Consider the following 19,398-nt stretch of genomic DNA (forward strand, 5'->3'; position numbering starts at 1 on the left):
ATTTGTTATCAATAATTCATGCAGCGAGGCAGAGAGGGAGAAATATAGGGTGGTCTTCTGACGCTGTTCAAATGCGCGGACTGATTACGCAACGTCACATTTCAACTGCCGCTGTCTTTGTGCACCAAACACTCAACGTGCTGAAAAATGGGCTCTCGATAATTTGCAATCATGAGTGAATCACTGAAGATCAAGAGCATGGCACATTCATTATGAAGGTTCTTAACACGGCAAATCATTGTTTTAAAAGTTGGTCCTGTTTTTAACTGTCGAAATACAGAGTCCTGAAGCCATACATCGAAACTGAAAGGGACCTGCATATGTAGAAAGAAGCACTTTGCCTTCCGGTCTAATCCACCTGAGTAGCTTTTAGCTTGAAAGTAGCAGACATTGTAAACACCCACACACACATATTCATCTTTGCTTTTTAGGCATTTTTGCCCATTACATGCACACAATCTCTTTAAGTTAACCATGCTTGTCTGCTTGCTGTGTTCTTCCGCACATTAACGGCATATTTAACTGAGAGTCTGGTTTCGTCTAAACTAAGCTCTTACTCTTAAAATGTATATAAAACATGAACGTAAGCGCAAAAAGTAGGATTCTTGTAATATTGAGTGTGTTTAGCCAAACAGCAACTCTTAAAAAAACATTTCCCCACAGTTCCATCCATAATACAGATCAAGTTTATAAAAACAAACAACAACAAAAAATACACTGTACATATATGCAGGTATAAGAAAATGTATTTTCCATAGTAATCTATTTTAATTTTGCTGATTACATCAAGGAGATTACATTAAAAGGGTGAGGTGAGGCAAATAGTACTCTGCCTCACTGAAGGGCGCATCCATTTTTCTTCTATGCAGATAGATGTAACAAAAGTCAAATACACTTGGCTGAGTTAGAGCAAACTTACAATCGACATTATGGTGCAAATATTTTACAGTTACTACGTTTTACTGCTAACTTCTTTCAGCACTTGCCTGATATATGATAATGGTAAGAATAGACAGAAAGCGCTAAAAGAGTGTCAGGACGAAACACTTGATATCTTGTATTTACTATGATCAAAAAAAGTTCTCAATCCTGTAAACAAGTGTGTGGCTCATCCCACCTGATCCCATTCATCAATTCCCCATTAATTTGTCTTTAAGTGAACAAATATAAATAATGGGGGATCATTATTTGGCAGACAACACTTTTCACCGAATGTAATCACTACAGCCGTTCATTAGACTTAAAGATGTGCATGAAGATGAGAGGCAACGTGATAATGATGGATTGCAAGGAGGTACTCGTCCCCTTCCATGGGAACAATAGAATGAGAAGCAATTCAATTATGTCCATTTGCAAAGTACAATTACTTCGGCGAGATAAGGAGACATGCTTTCGGAATCAAAACGATTTTAATTAGTTCATCATTCAAATAAACGGAGGTTTAATTAAACCCGCCATGATATGCACTCTGCATTTCGATGCAAGGCCAGCAGATTGTTTGCAAAGAAGAAAAAAAAAATCACTGACAGCGGGAGGATTCTCAAAGCACAACTCGATCTCATTTGTATTTATTTTTGTGTGTGCTCAGGGCCTTAAATGAAAGGTTGGAAGCTAGCGAAGTGAAAGAAGTGAAAAGTGAAAGAAACACACATTGTCTCTTAACCCACACCCCCAACTCCCCTGTCATTTCAAACAAATTTGTAGTTCATATTCATATTCGTAACACACACACACACACACACACACACACCGAACACTGCGCAACATGTGTGCGCATGAAAGTGTATCATTTCTCATTCCTGACCACGGCGCAGTGCTTCTATAAATACATGCCAGCTCCCACGTGAGACGGGCCCACTGTACTTCATAAGCCTCGCCGTGCGGTCGCCATGGTAACACTTACAGTAGGGGAAAACTTGTGTGTCCGAGCGCGTGTGTGCGTGTTCATCTAAACTTTGAAGCGCTTCATTTTGTTTTGGTCGTCACACAAAGGGCAGGACGTTTGGCTCTTGTTTCCAAAAGTGGTTTAAATAAAGACTTGGGAAAAGGTTCCAGGCCGCCACGATGATGGGAGGAAGGTTGTCACGATGTATTTGTGTGCGTTGGAACAAGGGAGTATGGGGCGTGCGTGGCCTTTTTGCGGGTGCGCTGACTGACTCGCCCCAATAACATGAGCGGCCGCTTAACTTGGAAAAACTTTTTTTTTTCCCCCACCCCATTATTGTTGTGACCCTCAATAAAAAGTGTTTCTTCAAAATTCTTTCTCCATCCTTCGTGCTCGCACCGCCTCTACATCACGAGAAATGGCAGCGGCAGTTGCCATGGAGACAGAATCATATCATAGCAAGATAAAGTAAATGTTGAATTTCTGTTGGGGCGATGTGCGGGTGGGGGGGTGGATTTGTGTGTGATATTTCGGTAGACCTTGTGTTTATCGAAAAAGGATGTGGATCCCAATGAAATGGACTGGGCTGGATTGTTTACAATTCCAACACGGTGGTTGACCCAGTGGTTAGCATGTCTGCTTCGCAGTCAAGAGGTTCCTGTTTTGAAACTTAGCTTTGGCCTTTTGTAGAGTTTGCATGTTATCCCCACGCTTGTGTGGGCTTTCACTTCGGCCCACATTCTCAAAATATCTTAAAAGACAAAATTTTCCTCGGTGTGACTGGAAGTATGAAGGCGGCGGAGGGGGGGGGGGGGGGGGGGGGGATTGTCTTCATTGTGTCATGTGGTTGGTTGGTGGACTTCCCTCTTCCCGCCCAAGACTAAGGAGATGGAGAAAGTAGATGAATTTCGCCACAACGATGTTTTAAAATGCTAGTGTATCATTTTGTCATTGATTAATTTTTGTGATTTTACACTTGTCAAATGAGTAATTTTGAGTGAAATGTCAAATGAGTGTTTTGTATTACAATTGGATTCTCAAAAGTTGAAGGATGCTCTCTCCTGGCTATTATGACAGGTCACCTGACATACGTTTTGAAAAATGAAAGTACCGCAACACTAGGTACACTACGTAGGTAAATATAATCAATTCAGCAGTCATAAATTCATAATATGCCTCACCAAAAAAAATATCCTACAACAGATATTTAGGTTAGACTGTCCAGATAGCAAATGCACAAGAGTAATGCTGCTTATTAAAAATGTATCAAGTGTATCGGATATTTGCATACGCAGGAAAACGCTTGCGGATAAAAACTCATTACGCGAGAGCCCGGAGAAGTAGCGTTACCATTTCCATGCCTGTCAATCAATTTTTCCTCCCATCACACTTTTGGGAGAAAACTTTTTCTCATATGCACTCAGCTGACCCAATAAAATTCAGACAGTGAGCGAGAGGAGGAAAAAAAACTTGAACAGTGAACTGATTCCTGCCAACATGTCCCAGTGAAAGCAAGAAGACGGAGTACGAGCTGTTGTGAACGATGAAGGAAACCAAGATGAGTGCGCAATTGTGCGTGTGTGTGTGTGTGTGTGTGTGTGTGTGTGTGTGTGTGTGTGTGTGTGTGTGTGTGTGTGTTGCTGCCCTTCCACCTGTCCAATTGCATCTGGTGTGGTTCTCTCTCCTCCGAGCCGCCGCATACTGTACACCTGCGGTTACATTTCTTTGCTCTTCTAATTATCACCCTCATCATGGACGTATTTTAAAAGGTTATCCTCCTCCTAAGCGAGGCGGAAAGGGGGCAACGTAGCATACCGTGCTCCTTTTCCCCACCGACCTCCTCCAGGGAAATACAGGTCATATTTTACCTACACTTGGGCAATGGCTGTATCCACTACGTATCGGAATGTACTTGAACCACAAGACGTTAATTATTTTTTGTCGCAATTGGGGGAGCAATGATTGCGCTAAATTATCCGGTTGAAATGACATTTTCTTTTCCTTATGAGCAACTATTGACCCGAAAGCTGAGGGAATTAGCCCATGATGCCAAAAGCCTCACTCTCATATCAACCATATTTAATTCAAGTTTGAATTGTAGTTGAACTGCTGGAAATGTTGAGAGTTCATGAGAAGGTGCGGAAAACAAGTCATGCAAGTGCATTCTCGCACATGATGAGCATGTGTGCGACGTGGAGGTGTATGCCGCAGTCTCCATGGTTACCGCTAATGGAATAGTAGATGGTCAATGTCAAATTGAAGTCGCCGGCGCCGCGGCGGTGCTACTTAAAACGCTGTGTTGCTTTGCCGCCAAACTCAGTTGAACAAAAACATAAATAAATTGGAAAGCGGTCATGCATGCAGGTGTTAACTTGTCATAAAAATTATCCACTGTTTTTAAAGCCACAGGTATGAGTTTTTCTTGTGTTTCAAAGTATGTTTGACTGATTTTTCACACTCAGCTCAACAGAGTTCAATAGTTTTCCTTCTCATGTTTAAAAACAAAAGCAAGAAAATCAGACTTAGGACGCTGATGAGTTGCCAGTCAACTGCTTAGCGCAGGGGTGCCCCATTAGGTAGATCCTGATCTACCGGTAAATCTAAGACAGGACCCAAGTAGATCCGAGGAGTTTCGAGAAGAAAAAAAACAAACAACCATTTGTGTGTCTTTGTACATGTTAGTAATATATTTTTGTGTTAATATACACTGCACACTAATCATCTTATCAGTCTCATTTTCACATAAAAAAAAATAAAAAAATAAAATAAAGCAGGTAAATCTTAAATTTGTGTGTGTGTGTGCGTGCGCGCGCCGTCAAGGTTAGATCCCGTGAGGTTAGTTGATTGAAAAGTAGATCTTCGATCCAAAAAGTTTGGGCACCCCTGGCATAGCACATATAGTCAGACAACAACATTCACATTATGGACAGTTTACGGTCTTTAATGAACATGACATGAATGTTTTTTGTATAAGGTCCATTTTTCAATCCTTGATTTCCGTAAGACACCCAGCAACTGTTTTTTTTTTGTTGTTGTTTTTTTTTTTTTTTACATTATGGCGCAAAACAATGCATCATATATCTCCTTCCACCCTCGCTGTCTGCAGGGAGCGACATGGGAGGGAAACCGTCGAAAGAAGCCAACAACCTCATGTGTCGCCATCTAAATCATCACATCAGATGGCAGCCAGCTCTCCCGAAGAGCAGCTTTTTGGCAGACGCTCTCAAATCATCGCAGCGGTCCTCTACTTCCTCCTCTTCCCAACTGTGTCCAAAGATGACCCTCCTGTCGGCACTTGTGGTTGAGCAGACCGCTACGGCAGTAGAGATGTAGGTGAGTAGCAAACAATCCGCTGCCTGAAGGGCACGACAACCTTGAAGCGGAAGCAGGTGGCGCCTCCTCTGGAGAAGATAAGGAGATAAGGTCCAAATGTTGTCTGACAGGCTCGCTTTATCCCATTTATCCCCGCTTCAGCGCTCCAAACCTGATATTATTCCTGGGACAGGTGTAGACTCTGAACAACCATGGGGAGTGTTAAAAAAAAATAAACCCCAGCACACATCAAGGGCTCTTTTGAAGCTAAATGCAGCGTATGTGCTAATTTCTCTTCTCAGGTGAACAATAATGGGAGGGGAGCAGCCGGTGAGCATTGCACACTGTATTGTGGAGCTACGTTGAAAAATTCATGAGCGTAATTGCGGATGAAAGTATCCCGATCATCACTTCAGTGAATGCCGGAAAAAGGCCTGCCGTGCGTATATTGATCTTTGAGCGGAAGAGTAATGGATGTAAGCACGGTTTAATAACAATAGGGTGACATTTGCATATGCTTGTCAACGCGGATGTAAGGTCGCGGCATGGGGCCGGAAAACGGAACAAATGATTTCATTTGAAGATGGAATTTTGTTTCGATTTAGTCAAAAATAAATTAGTAACTTTTAGTCAATTATCTTTTACTCTATTGTCCATATTTCCATATAGATGAGGTGCAGGAAGAAAAAACAAGCACCTCCCTCAAATAGTGTTTTGGGTGTCCCTGAGCTCTGGAAGATGTTGATTTCCCACAGTCCTCTTCAGTCCTTGCCATTTCTCTCACCTATTTGTAACTTCATATGTTTATGGGCAACTCTTATGAAGCATTCAAAGCAACATAAACAACTGGAAGGTGCCTTTGATTTCCAGTTGTTGTCGATTTTAAACAGAAAACTTGACAGAGAAATTCAAATCAGCCGCCACATTCTACTGACAGACGGCCTTGTTTGCTGCAGTAACCCATGCGCGCAGATTTTGTGCATTTTTGGATTTCAAGAAGCATTATGTGGGCTCACCTCTATTTAGGAAGTAAATAAAAGATTTACCCCCCCCCCCCCCCCAGATGAACATTTCTGAATTAAACTTTGATGGACGTATGATACGCACTAAAACATGTTAAATAGATTCACATGTCGGTCTGAGGGTCTTTTGAAAGTCACATTCAATGGCGGCGGGAAGGTGTGTGCCGATCGTGTGGTGCTTGGCGTGCGGCCCCACTTGGATGACAAACAGACATTGGGCATGTGGAAGCAGACCAGGTGTAAACTCCACAGTGAAGATCCACCAGGTGCCGCGTAGTAAATCTTTTCACACTTCCCCCTGCGAGGCCGGTCTGCAATGTCTAAATAATGCAACGGCTTCACTCGGTCGATTTGGCACGTTTGGACAACAAATTTCCCAAGATTTAAGACAGGAAACAAATGTGCAGACAATTACTGGCACAGTACAAAAAAAAAGCCTCACATACTAATTAAAAACCTTTTTATAGCTCTAGATATGACAATTTTGGGAAGCAATCCCTTTCGCATAATACTCAAAAATCAGGAAAACCTACTAGAACATTTATTTGGGGTTAATCATCATTATCTCTTTTATTTTTAATTCCTGTCTTGGAAAAAACATGTATATATTTTTTTCGATTGAGTTTGATAGTTTTGAGGGCACATTAATGGTAGAAAAGTTTTTTAATACTTTCTCTTGATCCCATATTTTTTTACATCACAAACACTTTACAACGAAACTGGGGGTGTGTAGACTTATTAAGGAACGGGCGCCTGATACACACACCATCTTGAAGTTCTTCGTCCAAATGCTTTTGTGGCAGAATCTGGCAGGCGTGTGTGGTTCCCAAAAGAAAACTCACCATTATTATAGATTCTAAAAAATAAATACATAAATAAACAGACAAATGGCAAAAGTCCAGCGTTGGTGGGTAATTTGCGTGATTTCCGTTGACTGGCAAGTTAAGTAATTTTCCAATTTTAATTTGACGTCAAAATTGTAGCTTCAAGACTAAGCTCCCTGCAATTTGTCATTGCACCAATTTGTGTAAGGGCACTGTCAATAACATACTGCATATCACTGAAACAGACTCAACGTTTAGAGAATTTTAAATAGTGACACCATCAGGTGGCATGGAGATTTTTTTTTAATTTTTTTTTGCAATCCTACAGCTGCTTCTCCTCTGAAGGAATCTGTCTCTCATCACTCTCTTAAAAAAAGGGCTCAATGCTGAGGCATCTTCAACCGATCCACCATTTCCTCCATGACTGGAGTTTCCTTTCCCCGGTGGTGCATGCTTCCTGCTCAGCTTTGCGTGCGTAGCCAGTGTAGCTTCACCACATACTCCTCGTCTACATGGATCCGGCCTCCAAAGCCCGAGGCACTTCGGAATTGGCAGCGTGCCTCTTGCAGTGTTAAGACATGCTTAATGCACTATGCATATACAGGTCTGGATGTATGGCGATCGATGCACTGGTGCCGGGATGTGAAGGCACACCGGTCACAACATTGTGCATTTAGCCTGCAATAACGTTCAGAATGTTTTGATTGATACTGTTAAAGAGGTATTAATTGAACACGATTATTCTTGTTGTTGTTTGCATCACGAGAGCTGTTTCTGACATCTTGACCATCAAGAATAGTGACCAAGCACCAAGAAATTGGACACATTATCAGGTAGGTTATTAATGAGCTGGCATTGATTCAACTTTAGGCGTGTCTCTAGTATTCTGCTGCTCTTGTTTAGTAATTAGTATTCTGTTCCCGCTCTCGACGAGGCAATGTGCCCATTTTTAATTGCACCAATCTGCGTGTGTCTAAAACCTAGTCTAGCTTGCCTCCACACTTTTACAGCCTTTAAAAATGTTTTTATTGCTTTGAAAATGTCCTCAGGAAGTTTTTCAAACTGCCCTAGAACCAATCACGAACAGTCAGTTGCAAATAAGACAAACCTGACCGGAGTTTTTCCAACCTAGAAAACGGGTGCACACTCATGATGTGGCCAATTTATGACAATCCTGCCAAAGAAGTATCGGACTATGATGTCAAGTAGTTATGATCATCATCAAGTCAAGTCAAGTCAAGTCAACAGTATTTATAGAGCACTTTCAAACAGCCATCGCTGCATACAAAGTGCTGTACATGGAGCGATTTAACATATACAATAAACAGTAAGACGAATCAGTAATAAGTAATAAGTAATAAGGCGGTAGAAAGCACCAAGCAGTAAAATCAAGAGCAAATCTAAGTCATGCTGAGTCAAACGCCAAAGAATACAAGTGAGTTTTGAGGAGGGCTTTAAAGATGGGCAGCGAGGAGGCTTGCCGAATGTTCAGTGGGAGGTCATTCCAGAGAGATGGACCAGCAACAGAAAAGGCTCGATCCCCTCTGAGCCTCAGTTTAGTTCTTGGTACGTCTAGCAAAGACTGGTCCACAGACCTGAGGCGCCGGGCAGGGGTGTAGGGGCGTATGAGCTCAGAGAGGTAAGGTGGCGCGAGATTATTCAGAGATTTGAAAACAAAGAGGAGGATCTTAAAAATAATTCTAAAATGAATGGGGAGCCAGTGAAGGGATGCCAAAGTAGGAGTTATATGCTCCCTCTTACGAGTACCAGTCAAGAGGCGAGCAGCGGCATTCTGTACCAGCTGAAGGCGCTTGATGGAGGACTGGCTGACTCCAAAGTACAGGGCGTTGCAGTAATCGAGCCGGGATGTGACAAAGGCATGAATTACTGTCTCAAAGTGTTCATGTGAGAGGAAAGGTTTGATTTTCATCAGCATCATCATTCATTCATTCATTCATCTTCCGTACCGCTTGATCCTCACTCGGGTCGCGGGGGGTGCTGGAGCCCATCCCAGCCGTCTCCGGGCAGTAGGCGGGGGACACCCTGAATCGGTTGCCAGCCAATCGCAGGGCACGCATAGACGAACAACCATCCACGCTCACACTCACTCCTAGGGACAATTTAGAGTGTTCAAACAGCCTGCCACGCATATTTTTGGAATGTGGGAGGAAACCGGAGCACCCGGAGAAAACCCACGCAGGCCCGGGGAGAACATGCAAACTCCACACAGGGAGGCCGGAGCTGGAATCGAACCCGGTACCTCTGCACTGTGAAGCCGACGCGCTAACCACTGGACTACCGGGCCGCCTAGCATCATCATTATTGTTGTTATTATGATGATTAAATATTATCACGCACACTCCTTTCAGACAAACACTTATGATCATCAACATCATCAACATTTATTTCTTAAGTTTGGTTATGCTACTTTGTAATCTGGGCCATGATTGGTTTTTACTGTTTTTAGACTAGTGGGGGATGAATACAACCTATTGTAATATTTTTATTTTACTTGACTTCCCCTCTAAATTATACACCACAGTGCCAGCATTATCTATGTTAAATTACAATACTTGCAATGGGTCCCATTAAATCGAACCGATGAACCAACAGGGGTTCATTGTATTCAAAATGCTGAATTTTATTGTCTCTCATTCTTGTTTGAATTGATCAAAGCCGATGTCCTTATTTAAGTGATTACAGGATGTTAAAAGTTACCGTACACAACTGAATGTCTCGTGAGTGATGCACGGAACAAAAAGACACGCCTTGCTCATTTCTATGGGAATCCAACCTGCAACCTAATTGCAGTCCATCACACTGGGAGATCCCTCACGAGTGACAGTTGACTCCCCCGCCCCCGCCCTTTAAACTCCACCCGCGTCTGGCTGTCTGTCTACTACACTTCTGTCACAAGCATCATCATCATCATCATCAGCATCATCATCTTCATCATCGGTCTTCACGTTGTAGCGCAGACTGCGCATGCGTCCAGCATTGGAATTACCGCACTGGCAAGAATAAGTTGTAGCTCGTCTTGTCTTGACTATAAGGAGGCTGGGGAGGAAGAAAAAAAAGAAAAGAAACAGCAACAACACACGCCATCAAAAGACGCGAGCATGGCGGTGTTAAGAAGAAGAAGATGGTGGTTTTGTGTCGGGGTGTTCCCCCTCGTAGTGGCCGTGGTGTGCGCACAAAGGTAAGAATGTTTCACTTCTCTCGTTTATTTTCCCTCCTGCCGGACCAGCAGCGGAAACGGCGTGTAGGAGACTTTGCGCTCCGTGAAATGTTTTGCCATCTTAATCTGTTAATTTGCGCGTGTGTGTGACTCTTGTGTTTGTGTGTGTGTGTGTGTGTGCTCCTTCACAGTGTCGGTGTGAACGATCCGAGCAATATGCCTTTGGTTAAAGAGACGGTGGATAGGCTGTTGACAGGTTATGATATTCGTCTGAGGCCAGATTTTGGAGGTAAATGTTGAGCTGTCACTTTGTGCGCTAATGCAATGCAATGCTGTGTAAATGCCAACCAAGTCATGTGCATGTGCACGTCAAAAAAATATCACCGCTCGTGCATGCATGTACATACAATACAAAACAATACATCCTGATTTATGGAGCGCTTTTACAACAGCTGCAGCATTCCCTCTTTCAACTTTTCAAATGGTCAAATGTGCTGATTTCGTAAATCAGTAAAAAAAAACTATTCTCTCACACAAGCGGGAATAGAATCATTATTCCCTTATAAAGGCTGCACCACAGTTTCCAATTATTATTATTATTATTTTAATTATTATTATTTCATCCCAGGTGCACCAGTGGGAGTGGGCATGAATATAGACATCGCCAGCATAGACATGGTGTCAGAAGTCAATATGGTAAGTTATCATAAAGCCTTGCCTAATTATCCCTGCGTGGATTCTTGCATGAAGGTGTGGGGGAGGGGGTAGTTGGGGAGGCGCGGGGGGATCCCCTCCCGAATCCGCGGAAGGGGAACCCCCACACTCTTGTTTTCGTCTCGACATGAGATGTTAAAAGGCTTCAAAGTGTGCACATGAGATGAATGCCTCGTTTGTGTGGACAATATTTATCAAGACATCAACACGCATGTTAATTAAGAAAGAGGGCTAAATATTTCCCCGTCTCGTCCCATGTGTCGACGAGATGTTAGTGCCGTGTTAAAAACGTACTTTAGATTCCGTGTTGCACCTGGTTTATAAATGCTTATTTTTTACGTTATTGTCATTATTATTATTTGACTGGAAACACTGGCAGTAGTTGAAGTGAGAGATTTTGCTCCATACAAGTGCACCCCCTACTGATATTTTGTCGGAATAGCACCCATTTCTGGAAGCTCACTCATGAAGCTTGCGCTGGCTGCAGTTTCCATCACGATCATTTTGCTTGCATCTATTTTTGCTTGTTTCTCCTTATTGATTTTATTTCATTTTTAAATTGAAAATAGGAAAATGCCCCTCCTGCTGTGACGTGAATTCAGCGCTAGCTGTGATATGACTCATGCTTTGATGTCATGTGGAATATTTTTGGCAGCAGCGAAAACCCCCCTGAAGGCTTTTTGCTCATGTTGTTGTGTTTGTGCACATGCAGACTTCCTGCTTGAGTGGAGACGTGATGCGAAAAGCAGACGATGCTGCGTCTATTTGCGACCGGGGTCATGCACATACACACGTGACACATGTAGGTGGAATTGTTCTGCGAAAGGCGACCTGGCATGAAACACAAGCATTATATAAGTGGCCTTTTGATTACATTGGCGTAATAAATAAAAATTCATACACGATATCTAAGACAAGTTATCACCATTTTGTTTGTTTGTTTATATCAGAGATGAGGTTCAGATGACCCCTTTTCATTTGGAGGTACAGTAAGAGTCAATTTCTGATTCTTACGGTACACTTAAAACTAATGTATCACAAATTACTATTTATTGGACCCTCCAGTTCTGTCTAGGCAAAAAATAATAATAATAAAACATGTCCAAAAACAGTCAGTCTAAGGTCGAGAAATGTTTTGTCTAGGCAAAAAAAATAATAATAAAACATGTCCTAAAACAGTCAGTCTAAGGTCGAGAAATGCTCCATGCACATAAGCAGGAACCTCTAAGGGTGACCACAATCCAATCAGGAATGCTGCTCAACCTTGAATTTGTATCAGATTTTATCACAGGAAATGATGGAAAACAGAAATAATATATAATTAGTGCTGTCAAGAGATTAAAAAAGGTTATATTAATTAATTCTGATCTGTAATTGATCTAATTAATCTATATTTTAATCAAATCTAAAAATTGCTGAGAAAGCCCCTATTTTCGTTTTAAATCTATTACATTATTGAGCATTGATGCAGATCAAAAGATTCACATCACAAAAAAAGTGGTATTATAAAGTATTTTATTGTTTTTAAACAGATGCAGTCCAAGCCATTTACTTTCTGCTGTATTGGAGACTACTGTCATCCCAAATCTGACCTGCAACCTTTAGTTTTGACCACCAGGGGGAATATCACTTTATTGTTTTTGTAAATCTCCAAATAATTACAAAATAAAAATAAAAGAGAACACCTTGTCCAGAAAAAGTGCTTAGGTTAACATATCAAAAAGAGTAAGAACACCTTTCTGAGCAATACAAGTACTGAACACGGAACTTGCTACAGATAATAAATAAAACAGACCCTTAAAACAGTGCTGAAGAAAATTGTTGTTTTATTTTGTTTTGAATGAACATTTTAATACTGTTAATAAAAGCAGTTCCAACACAAATAAAAATTGGGTTTGCTGAACATAAAATGGTGCTTGTGTACTTATTTCTAAGACTTAGAGATTGTTCTGTTAGCTTAATAAATTAAGTTTTGAAAACTAACATTTATAAGTAACAGGCAACCCACCTACAGAAATAATAAAGTTAGAGATTAGATTAACATGATTAAAAAACATATTGCGCAAAATATAACTGAAATTAATTATTCACAATTATAGCGATAATTTGACACCTCTAAATGTATTATTCCACGGTCAACCTGCCGCTACAAGATCTTAACTTAATTCAGTTAGTTTGAATTAGTTTTTAGAGCTAGTCTATCTTCTTTTCTTTATTTCAGTTTAGTTAGTTTTAGTGTTAGCTTTAGTTGTTTTATATAAAATGGCACATTTAAAGAGCACAAAAAATGTAATAAAAAAATCATTAAGTAAATGATATTTCTGCCGATTCTTTGACGTTCTTTCACAGTGACTTCAACATAAATAACTTGAAAATAGCCCCTGAAAGAAATTAAGTGACAAAGATGACAAGGGTATTTTCCTTCTTTAGGCAGTTTTAGTTCCTTTTTTTTAAACATAAAAAAATTCATTTTGCTGTTGTTTTTTTGTTTTTAAAGTTCTCATTTTTATATTATTTGTCAATAGATATTTTAATTCCAATTTTAGTTTTAGATCATGAAGTAACTTTTAAAAAACGGTCTAAAAATATTTTCGTTAATTCTCATAGATAGTGTCCATCTTGTTCACTAGTCAGCAGAAAACTCACGTGCTTCAGACCAACTCCTGACACGAAGCATCACACGCTGCATGTGTCGAAAACCTAACATGCCACAAACATGGAACGAGGAGCTGTGTGGCTCACGCCCGGGCCTCAGACGCTTGAAGGGTGAAAATGGATACGAGAACGCAAGACCCGGGGGTCACATTTATCACCTCGGTGTGTGTGTGTGTGTGAGGGGACGAGATAGACACAGACAGAGAGTGAGGAAAAGAGAGAGATGGCGACACGAAAGAGTTGCCATGCAGAAAGCCAAATAGTGTTGGAGGGAAGGTCATGGACCTCGTGCGGCTTCAGAGTTCACTGTGCATGACTCAGTGGTGCGCAGCCAAAGAGAAACACACACACACACTCTCTGAATACCAATGTCATGGTGTACGTTTAACCTGAGGCAGGTGGACCACCAGCTCAACGCGAAGCTCGAATTTTCCTCCTTTGACATATGAGAATTGTGCAAAATGCCCTTCTTTCATGGCTATTTTTGTCGCTGCTTGTGAAGTTCTTTGGAGAAAAGCTCCGCGAAGGAGATCCCGGATGGGCCGTGGGCGGCGCCTGTACAATATATCACGCAGATATATTATGATGAATGTTGGATGAAAGGCGAGAAGAGATTATTGCTTGCCATATGATCATAAAAGGAAGGGAAGATTGTGGAGCCACTTACAGGCTGTGTAATATCTCACCCGCACCTGAGAGCTTTAAAAATGATATTGAGTCGGCCGCACTGACTTCATCTTCATTGACAGGGGAGCGGAACATTGCACGAAAATAAACAAATGCATCAAACAATCACGCGCTGAATGGCTCGTGTGGAAATAGAAATGGACACAAATTGAAACTCTTCCTGTGAAAAGTACAGGTGATATGCCGAGACTTTGTAAGCGTATTTTAAGCGGGGATTTATGTCGCCGTCTTGTAATTCTAGCCCGTAGTTAGCGTTTTAGCATATGCGGCAACATACGCGTAAAACCGAGGACGTCAACTGAGGACGTTTACCTTCTCCGTGTGCCCTACAAAGGCCTTACTACCACCCCACCACCCCACCCCCTCGATCTCGACTCGCGGCCTGCAGCAAAGTCAATGTTTGGATTACGTAACGGACCGAGCAATGTCTCATCCGCGGTTCATTTCGGACTTGAATTGGTGCCGTAATACAGTCGGGGAGAGCAGAAGGGATGTGTGAAGAACAGCGCAAATGGGGATGCCAAATCATTGATCATGACCAGCGAGAATCGCCGAACCCTCGCAACCTCCTAAAGGTCCATTACTGATCAATGTTGTTGTTTCGGAATTTTCACATTCATCAATTGGGACAAGAGTATTGTGAACAATGAATGAATCTCAAAGGCTTGGTCGACACCAAATCTTAATCATCTGTCTTTATGTGTCCCGAAATGTTTTTTGATACTGCCTTCCAAAATGTCTTTACTAGCTTCCTAGTACAGCAGATTTGGGGGATTTTCTTCGCTAATTGTTTCTTAGTTTGGCCTTTAAGGCCTTGCGCAACGCTGATTTTACCATGCGTTGTAATTTGTAACGATTTCAGAAAAACAAAAATGCACCCAAGAAATCATCCATCGAGAAAATGTTCATTGCATCTCAGATTACAAAATTCAATCGAAATTTGTTGCCATCATGCAATTTATCCTTGTCCAAATATCAAAATGAGATTGGTTCAGCATGATTCACTCACAAGATAAAAATATGAGTCTGGCCTCAAAATCAAATGGAAGCGACCAAAATTAAAGTTTTTGCGGAAACAGCTAACATGATAACAAACCGTGTTTTTTTCGTGTTCTTGGAGCTTGCAGCTTTTTCGAACGGGTCGCATGGTGGACCTTTGCAATCACCATCAGCGGAGTCTCGGTGCCTCAAGACATCAAAGCACTCCAGCTCGATAATACGCAAAAGACGATGGCAACAAATGGATCTACCTCACGCGCGAAACGAGCGGTACTCGTCACGCAGGCATAGCTGAGGGGTGAAGTTTCGGGGACTAAGCCGCGCCACTTTCATCTGGTGATCGGCTTAGCTCGGTCAAGATGTTGTTTTCGTAGCCGGAAACATTGCAGGAGCTGCCTCGGTGACTGACACCTCACAAGCTTGTCTGCCACTATACAAGCAAGACTGAAGCCATTCTGTCAACAGGCTATCACATTGAATTGACAAACGCTTTTGTTGTCGCGCCTCTTACGGCTCTGAGAAGTGAGTGAGCAGATGTAGAAAGGAGTTGGATTTCCAACCGTGAGTCGTGAGAAGAACTTTTGAGATGTTCAACATTTTTCTGGACCAAAATATACTCCAGGTCACGTGGCTTGTGTGAAGGGCACATAGTCAAGTTTTTTTTTTTTTTTTTAACGTCGTGTTCAAATATTCTCAACAACTCTGACACCACGTTTGTCAATGTTTCTAGTAAATCATTTCTCGTCTTTATAAGATAAGATAAGATAAGATATATCTTATCTTATATGACGTTTTATGAGCAGGACTGTGTAGGGAGGGTGAGTGGAATCCTGGTTTGGTTTTTCAGTGAAGATATTTCATTTCTGCTCTTCTCATGTTTCGATAGACATTATTTTGTGCAAGTATCAACCTTGTTGGTTTTAGACACCTAAGAATTTTATTTTATTTTTCGTTCCATCTAGAAAGTGCGCTTGCATTATTTAATCCAAAATGCACATAGCGGGAACAGGAAATTATTACTTATATAGAAACTAAAACCGCTTTATTTGCTGGCTCAAGGTTTTTCAAACTAGTTGTGATTAAAAAAAAAAACAAAAACCTTTTTGTATGCACATGAAGCGATGCCATGAGTGACAACTATCCTTTGGGTTCCTATCATTCACAGAACATCCCTTTCCCGTTTCCCACATGGCATTCCTTGAATACATGAGGTCGAATTTAATATAGTACATTTTAATGTCCATATTCTGCATACAACTTGAACAATCTGTTTCAGAAGTCACAAGGGCCGCTTTGGTTAAGGGGCAAACACACACACACACACACAAAAATATGCTTTGATTGATGCATTATTCATGCAGGTGGTACCTACACGTCTCCCTGTAGACTTTCACTAAATTCTGAACGCAGAGAAAGTACAACCAGTTGAATGCAGCACGAGCAAATATGCGATACCCTGGAACGCGACATGATTTTTTGGAGCTTTGGGGAAGGTGTGTCATCTCTTACCTTTGATCCCCTTTGAGGTTTTTTTTCTTCATTAGGTGCACCTGCACAATATAATGATGCCATATTAGTGTTGTCTTTTTTTTCTCCGCCATCTCCAACAACTAAGGTTATGATTACTATAGTTCAGTATTGAGGCCGACATGAATTTGGTACATATTTTAAAACCTTTCCTCAGCTGTACGATTGTAAACATCACTCCACGTTACCTCCGAATCTTTATCTTGAATTCAAAAGCTGTGCTGAACTCAATTCCAAAACATGAATTGAGTTAAAGACTCAATAAACTTCCAGTTTCAGCTTCAGTGGCACTGACGTCCACTCCAAATATATCCAGAAAAACACACTTGATGGCAGTTTAAGAGTAATGATGTCAAGTTTCGGGTCACCGATAACAACTAAGAGGCAAATCTTTGTCAATTCTTTTCACATCTTCCATTGGGATATTTGAGCGCTTAATAATCCTCCACTAATAATCTTTGTGGGCCTTGTCCTCTACCCCCCCCCCCCCCCCCAATGTCCTTTAACTCTCCGTTCCTCTCTGGAGAGGACACAAAGAGGGCTTGCAGATACCTCAATTGACTCTAATAAATTGTATGTCGTCCGCTAAGCTGCACAGCTGCCAACTTACTAAACTAAGCAATCCCTGCTTCTGGAGCAGGGGAGGCGGGGGACAATAGTCCCTCTAATTTTTTTTTCCAAAGTGATGTTCGGGCTAAAGTCAATGATGAAAGAGTCAAGAAAATGGTTGCAAGGAGAGAACATTACTGTGTGTCTCAAAGCTGAAGTTCATATCCTGAGAGAAAATCGATTCGGTAATCACTCGCAAAAAAATCATCAAATTTACCTGCACTAATAGGCCTCAACCGCCGCTATGATGCAGCAGTTTGTTTTCTTGCTCCTCTCAAATAAAATCTGTCTCTTAAACGGGCATTTCTAAACTATTTTTGGGGGGGCGGTGGTGCTTTAGCACCCAAATTCAATCCCAGTTTATGGATCCTAAATTTGTTTTCGCTCTGTCTCGATGTTAACTGCGTCCATCGCAACTTGATTGGTTTTGCTGATACAACAGTGTAAAATGTAATTTTTCATGCTGGAAGAAATGGGGATAAATGAAAACCCTGCAGAAGTCTGTGTGTGTGTGTGTATGTGTGTGTACGCACTTCAGACTGACTCCATGCAGCGCCCAAGCTGTTCCAGCTACGGCGCTTGAATATTAAGGAGTCCGTATTCAGCTGCTGGGAGACGGGGGAATATATGTCACTCAGCTCGGCGGGGGCTGCCATGTTTATTATTAGGCCTCTTTGGAAGCTGTGCCCTCTGCCAGGCTCCTCATAGCCTGTCGCTGGCGGCAAGAGGACAGTGTGGGACAGGAAATTGAAAGCTGCTTGTTGTTGTTGGAGGGCTTTTTCAAGACACTGAAGTCGATGGATGGTAGTGTAGCATTGGCTGAGGGGGGGCGGTGAGATCACATTTCGCCCTAGCAGCTTCGGAAAAATACAAGGGAATGCAGACAATATGTGAAAAGGGAAGCGTTGTCCACATCTTCAAGGTCATGGAACGGGATTTTGTTTTCAAGGTCACCTAAGGTTATGCTCGCATGGAAATGACCTAGTTGAGTGAACCTACTTATCTTTAGAGAAGTTCTATTCTGGTGAGCAAAAAATGAGTGCTAATGCTGTGTAGTAGAAAAATATTCCGGGGCCAAAAGTTGACAAGAGTATAAATTGACAAATAGAAGCCCAATGCCCCAGTAGAAGGATTTCGTGTGGATTTGGAAAAAAGGTGCTGGAACAGGAATATTTGAATTGATTTACCCTCAAGAATCGTGATGGTCCAACACATTTGTCAATCTACCTATCTATCATGCTAATATAACAAATAAATGGATAAATGTATTACAAATCAAAATATTTTCTCCACTTTTGTTACCAGTTCTAGTGGATGGCATTTTTCATGCTTCTAAGAGCTCTTGGTCAGCAAAGAAACCGAATGACACACAACTATCCCACGTGTGCTAACACTCGCATGATACCTTCTCCAAAACGTACAAATAGACACGATGTGAGCTCTTGAGAGATTAAGATGGATGGACTCCACTCTTTAGCAGAAATGGTGGAAAAATGGGACATGCGGAAATAAATAAAGCAAGGAGAAAATGGGGGTGGTGGGGGTTAAAGGGATAAAAGCGGTAAAAGAAACCATCAGAGGAAGGTCACCGCCGGTGCCGAAATCAGATCGTGGAAGTGGCAAGCTGTGAAGAATGAAAGCAATTTGCATCGCCGCTCCGCTGAGCTTTTTAGACGGCTTTCATTTACCCCTTCATCCCACCTTAACAAGCCCACTGCTCTATTCCGCACCTCTCAAATGGAAAACAGGCTTCAAGGGTCGGAGGAAGGCAACCTAAAAGGTCCTCGCTTTGGCCATGTCGCCTCGCGGAAGCTGCCGCTCCTCACATCAAAACAAATTCTCTTTTTCACCAAAGTTCCAATATCAGCTGGAGCATTTCTCTTTCCCGTCTCTTTGATCATTCGCCTCTCCTTTCGCCAAAGTAGGGTTTTTTTTCCTTCTTAAACAATCAGCTTTCAATTAGACTAGAAGGGCACGGGTCATCTT

At 41.8% G+C, this 19,398-nt stretch overlaps 1 protein-coding gene across 2 annotated transcripts in view; it reads left to right on the forward strand.

The window, feature by feature from the left end:
- The first annotated feature begins 9,937 nt into the window (after positions 1-9,937).
- LOC127588215 (gamma-aminobutyric acid receptor subunit beta-2) overlaps positions 9,938-19,398 on the forward strand; it is a 30,482-nt gene continuing 21,021 nt past the window's right edge. Inside the window, exons 1-3 of one of the 2 annotated variants that reach the window (XM_052046850.1) lie at positions 9,938-10,242; positions 10,413-10,510; positions 10,850-10,917. In XM_052046850.1, coding sequence (XP_051902810.1) covers positions 10,163-10,242; positions 10,413-10,510; positions 10,850-10,917 — 246 coding nt within the window. In that variant the 5' untranslated portion in view covers positions 9,938-10,162. The remainder of the gene's footprint in view (positions 10,243-10,412; positions 10,511-10,849; positions 10,918-19,398) is intronic. The other variant, XM_052046851.1, reaches the window with a different exon arrangement.

This window comes from Hippocampus zosterae, chromosome 16 (genome assembly GCF_025434085.1).
Source record: "Hippocampus zosterae strain Florida chromosome 16, ASM2543408v3, whole genome shotgun sequence".
NCBI lineage: Eukaryota > Metazoa > Chordata > Actinopteri > Syngnathiformes > Syngnathidae > Hippocampus > Hippocampus zosterae.